Consider the following 5,927-nt stretch of genomic DNA (forward strand, 5'->3'; position numbering starts at 1 on the left):
GGCATATAGCATGTACTCTATCAAAGTTCTTTTTCCAACTTTTTTCTGGTTCTTAATTTTCAGCCAGAAGGTCCTTCAAATAGTTCTCAGGTGCCAGGTTGAGACTCCCAAGGTGAAAACAGCCTAGAGCTGCCCGCCCCCACCCACCATTTAATGACAGATTTCACTTGGTCTGGGAACTTAAGTATAAAGTTATATCTAAGCCTGGGGATAGACATTCCTCATCAGCTTTGGAGAAAGAGCTACAAAGATGAAAGGGATGACAATAACCCAACATGGACACTTACGGTAACTAAATAAAGGAACAAAGACCACCAAATACTGGAAGAAGAAGAATCTAGAGAGAGCGGCAGGACACACAACTGATGTTTCCAAACTCTGCCTCTAATCCCCCCATGAACCTGAACTGTAGAAATGCTAGATTCAGGAAGCTGTGCCCAGGAGTTTGAGGTGAAAGTCAGTCCTCTGGCTGCTGCTGACTGCTTTCTCGAGGCAGCAGAAAGTGACACCAAGGCCTTAGTGGAGCCCTGTGGTGTGACACGCAGAGCGCTGCAAAGCTGGCACCTGATATATGTCTCCAAGTCACCACATTCAAATAATCTTTTGAACTTTGAGGGCCTTTCTTTCCCAAATGATCTTGACCTTGAAATTAAGTATTTCACATATTATCAAAAAGGACCAAGTTCTTCCATCTGTTGGACAGGAGAAGCTAAAGTACCCTTTTTCTCAAAATTCACTTGCTGATGTCTTGACTGAAAAACCTAAGCAGATCACTGTTGCTATTTCCTTTTCAAAAGAGGAGGAGAACCTGAGGTGCAGGTGCTGAGAAGACAGTGAAATCCCCCTTAAGCTGGTGAGAATCTCTCCTCAGGGGCAATTCTGCAATCCTGTTTCTGGAAGCCAGGACTCAACGGATTTGTCTTCATGATGAAGAGATGATCCTCTGATTTTAAGGCAGGAAGGCTGTCAACACAAAACTCTGAACAGTACCTTGCTGCTCACCAGTGACATCAAAGCGAGAGGGAGAACAAGGTCTTGGTTTTCCCGAAGGCGGCTCAGTAGGACCGCAGTGGTTTGGCATAGATTGGCTCCAGGATGTGATGGATTAGAACCAAGAAAAGGCTTCCAAGGAAGACGGCAGTGAGGAAAGCCAGCAGGACATAGCGGCCAATGAAAAAGGCATCTACAATCTGGAGAAAGAAACGTTAAAAGTGAAATTACTGTCATGTCTGCGCCTTGACTGGGCTCAACTGGAATCTCTAATGAGTGGGCCCAGGATCTGTCCATATTCATAACTTCCAGTAACATCTTGTAAATGGATAAGAACCTTTTTCTCAACATGCTGAGGCAGAAATACAAGATAAACAGAAGCTTAATGAAAAGGCTTAATAAAGTACAGGGAACAAACACAGGCTTGATGTAGGAGATTCATAAACACTCTGAAGGCAAGTCCTTTTCTGTTCTGAAATGAGTTATCCGAAAGAATGAATGAGAACCTTGCTTGCTTGGTCTCAGAAAGGCTTATTTTGTGGCTGTCAACTTTTCATTATGGAGAACTTTAAACATGTATAAAAATACAATAGTATACTAATCCCCCACATACTCAAGGTTCAAACCCCCACGCCATCAACCCATGGCCAACTCAGGAGGGGTCATTTCCAGAATGAAAAGGGAACTCTAAAACTTTTACCAGAGGAGTTCTGAACCCTAACATTCATAACCCAGAATTCCAAGGGCTGGGGAATGGCCATCTACCTGCGGTCCTGAAACACTAAGAGGAAAGGAAACTTGTCCCAGTTCGTACAGTTGGCTGCCTGGCAACCAGCCGTACTTGAGGCCCCAGAGCTGCTGGTCTTTGCTGACAGAGGCCTGTCGTTCATATTGGCTCTACCCACTTGTCTACTGTTCACTGCTGGAACTCTGTTTTCCACAGATCCAAAGGGTGCTGCCTAAGTCTGGGCAGGAAAAAGCAGTTTAATCTACAGACTTAATAGAGCAGGAACACAAACCAAGTGACCAGGGACATCAAAACCTCCCGAAGCTTTCAGAACCTAGTACCTGAAGACATCCCCAAATACCTGCAGGATTGTGGTTGATACGATAATGGCTCTACAATGTCCACATCCTGATCTCCAGAAACTCTGAATGTGTTAAATTGCATGACAAAGGAGAATTAAGGCTGTAGATGGAATTACAGTTGTTAACCCATTGACCTTAAATAGGGAGACTGTCCATTCTCTATGTCCATACCTCTGTGTCTCTATTCCTGCCCTGCAGATAGGTTCATCTGCATCATTTTTCTAGATTTCACATATATGCGTTAATATACAATATTTGTTTTTCTCTTTCTGACTCAGTTCATGCTGTATGACAGACTCTGGGTCCATTGTTGTCTCTACAAATGCCTCAACTTTGTTCCTTTTTAAGGGTAATAATATTCCATTGTATTTATGTTTTTGGGGGAAGTAGAGAGGAGGACAAATTGGGAGGTTGGGATTGACATATACATACCACCATGTGTAAAACAGATAGCTAGTGGGAAGCCGCTCTATCGCACAGGGAGTTTTGGTGCTATGTGATGGCCCAGAGGGGTGGGATGGCGGTGGGGTGGGAGGGAGGTCCGAGAGGAAGGGGATATATGTGTACATATGGCTAATTCACTTCATTGCACAGCGGAATCTAACACATCATAAAGTAATTATACTCCAATAAAAAAATAAGGAGGCTGGTCTGAACTGTTTAATACACGTGTCCCAATGTAATCACAGGGCTCTTCAGAAGAGGTTGAGGGAGGCGGAAGAGAGGGTCAGAGACACAGAGATGTGAGGATGGAGGCAGACACAGAGAGATGCTATTTTGCTGTTTCTGAAGAGGGAGCAAGGGGTCCACAAGCCCAAGGGTGGCCCCTGGAAGCGGAAAAGGCAAGGAAACATTTCTCCCCAGAACCTCCAGAAAGGACGACAGCCCCGGCAACCCCTTGATTTTAGCCCAGGGAAGCTGATTTTGGGATTCTAGCCTGTGGAACTATAAGATAGTAAATGTGTGTTGTAAGCCACCGATCTTGCAGTGATTTGTTACAGCAGCAGTCGGTAACTAATACAGCAGAGATGCACCAAGCACCTGTCAAGTCCAAGCTCTCCTGTGATCACTGAGATCCAAGGACACCAGGGGAGAGGGCTGCTCTGGAGGTTACCCCAACAGCCAGCTTACAACAAAGGTCAGTTGGATGAAACGGCTCTGACATGACTTTGACCTTGGCTCCAGGACTGAACATGTCTCTTGCGGGCTACATGTTTCTTTGTTCGACACGGTTCACTTTTTAATTAGCCAATTAGCAGGCCTTGGGTGCGGAAGGCCCAGGCCATGTATTATTGATACAGTATTGAGCCAGGCCGCTTACAGGGGCTGGGGCTCCAAACCTGAGAATGAGAACTCCAATCTCTGCTGGCCGCGCTGATGAACAGATTTTGCTCAAAAGGCTGATCTGCTCTCCTGGTCTGAAACTGGGTCTGAAACTCACATGACAGAGCAAAGAAGGAAGACGGATTGATTTCAAGACAGGTTTGCTCTGGGCCCTTCTTCCAATGTTCACATCCCCAGTGATTAAGAAATACCCAGACTTCATCGCTTTCCCCATTTAAGATAGGAAAACTGGTCACTGTCCTGGCATGGTCAGAGTGGTTGTCAGATGCTGACCAAAAAACCCAGCATGTATGAAAACAGCACCTTAGTTTTGTGTGGCTAAGTACTGTTTCCCTTGGAATTTTCAGAATGTCTTCCCTTTGGCCATGGTCAGTCCTACATAGCACTAGAAAGGGGTGCCGAGTCCAGTTCAGAAGTTATAATATAATTTTGTGTACTGATGTCTGGTGTCAAAACAGTTGCCTTTAAACTCTTGGTGATGGCCCCTGATATGCTGTTGGGTCCCCATTGTGATGGTATTGAAGACAGACCTCAGCTTGAATCCTTGCTCGGCCTCTTCCTGGGTAAGTTACCCCAGCCCCTCCCAGCCTTAGCATCCTGACCTATGAAACGGACACTAACAGTACCTGTGTCGTGCTACTTAGGGTTGTCCTGAGGTTTGAATGACAGCATGTAAATAACATGCTTAGCACAGGACCCCGCACACAGTGATGCCTTAAACAGTGTTAGCTATTATCACCATTACTTCTTTTTTGTTTAGTTTTTTTTTTTTCTTTTTGCTGATGTGGAGCATTTTTAAAGTCTTTATTGAATTTGTTACAACATTGTTTTGATTTTTTCGCCACGAGGCATGTGGGATCTTAGTTACTTAATCAGGGATTGGACCTGTATCTCTTGCATTGGAAGGTGAAGTCTTAACCATTGGACCTCCAAGGAAGTGCCATCATTACATCTTAAAAAATTAAAATAGCGGAAAAAAGTTGCTAGAAGGAGTAATGGGCCACAGGATGTCAAGATTGTAGAGATTATCAAGACTGTAGAGATCTGAGACCATGGTAAAGCCAGAGCCCCAGTCGGGAAGGAACCAGGATGGGGGGCGTCTATGAGAGAGATGATAAAACTCCATTTAGACAGGTATGTGCTGGGAGATCTGGTTCTGGAAAGGAGAACAGAAGGGACTCCCCAAAGGCTGTTGGTGTGAAGTGCATCTGTGGCTACACTGTCCACGCACCACAGCGGTGTTCCTCCTTCCTCTCTGCCCTTCTCTATGGAGAATACTCCCTCTTCACCGCCAGCGGGAAAATCCAAACACATGATGAAAAAGCATGTCGATTAGCACCTGAGGGCACTACCTGAGTGTCGCCTGGGATCGGAGTTTCCGAGCCAAGGCGACCAGGAGTGGGAGCCTGCCCGCTCGTCTCTGGCCCTGCGGCGGGCTCGCTCGGAAGCAAATCCAGGCAAACAGCTGCCTCGAGGTGTTGCCAGTGGGCACGGGAAGAAGTGGGAGGGAGTTTAAAACCCACCCTGAGCCGTCCCACACCCCATCCTGGTTTCAACTTTGTAATTTTTTGAACACACTTCAGCCCTGCTGGCACTGGGGACCACGCGGGGCAGGGCAGAGGTCTAGACCAGGAGAAAGAAGACTGATGAAACAAAACCCAGGCTTTTACCTTCATCTCTGCCTCGGGGGCTGGGGCGTCACCGGCTCGAGGGAAGAGCAACAGAATGGCTGTGACGATCAGAGCACCGAGGAACACGAAAATGACAGAGAACCTGCGGCCCAAAGACAGGGGGTTAAAAGCACGGCTTAGCGTCCTCTGCAATCTGTTAGGCTGGGCCTGGCTTTTCCCTGGGGTCCATATTCCGTCTCAGTCCATTAACAGGGCCCAGTGTGCTGCCCCAGCACCACGGGAATTCAGAAATGTTTCCCCTTCCTCCCAAAGCCCATCTTCCCAGATAGGTACTAGCGGGATGCATTCCTGTTATTCCTGGGAATTCCAAGTTCCTAAGAATGGGAATTGGTGGGATTTTTAAATTTTATTTTTAATTGGAGGATAACTGCTTTACAATGCTGTGTTGGTTTCTAACATACAACAAGGTGAATCACTTATATGTACACATATATCCCCTCCCTCTTAAGCCTCCCACCCACCCCCATCTCACCCCTCTAGGTCAGCGCAGAGCACCGAGCTGGGCTCCCTGTGTTATTCAGCAGATTCCCACGAGTCAGCTTTATACACAGTAGTGTATGTAAGTCAATCGTACCCTGTCAGGAATAGGTAGTTTTTATTTTGACCTCTGTGTGGTCATAGGAAAACCCGAAGTGGCCCCTCCCTGATCCCCCACTGCTGTGTTTGCAACCAAAAAACTTTAGTAAATGATGTAACTTGTTTTGTACCTACACAATCTGGCCAGGGAGTATGACTCTACAGTGTCCTTAGAGTCAGTTTATACCCTGATTCTGTAAGTCAACACCAGTCCAAGTCACCCATGACCCTTCCGCT

At 46.4% G+C, this 5,927-nt stretch overlaps 1 protein-coding gene across 5 annotated transcripts in view; it reads right to left on the reverse strand.

The window, feature by feature from the left end:
- Positions 1-5,927, reverse strand: part of TMEM218 (transmembrane protein 218) — a 17,319-nt gene that overhangs the window by 2,148 nt on the left and 9,244 nt on the right. For 4 of the 5 annotated variants that reach the window (XR_824295.1, XR_824293.1, XR_824294.1 and 1 more), the window contains exons 3-4: positions 5,094-5,196; positions 288-1,190 (exon numbers count right to left, since the gene is read on the reverse strand). Coding sequence is in view for 1 of the 5 variants with exons in the window: in XM_010829457.1 (XP_010827759.1) it covers positions 1,056-1,190; positions 5,094-5,196 (238 nt within the window). In the remaining 4 variants the exon portion in view is untranslated. Of the gene's footprint in view, positions 1-35; positions 1,191-5,093; positions 5,197-5,927 lie in introns of those variants that run through there. The other variant, XM_010829457.1, reaches the window with a different exon arrangement.

The sequence above is a fragment of the Bison bison genome, unplaced genomic scaffold (genome assembly GCF_000754665.1).
Source record: "Bison bison bison isolate TAMUID 2011002044 unplaced genomic scaffold, Bison_UMD1.0 scf7180017864506, whole genome shotgun sequence".
Taxonomy (NCBI): Eukaryota; Metazoa; Chordata; class Mammalia; order Artiodactyla; family Bovidae; genus Bison; species Bison bison.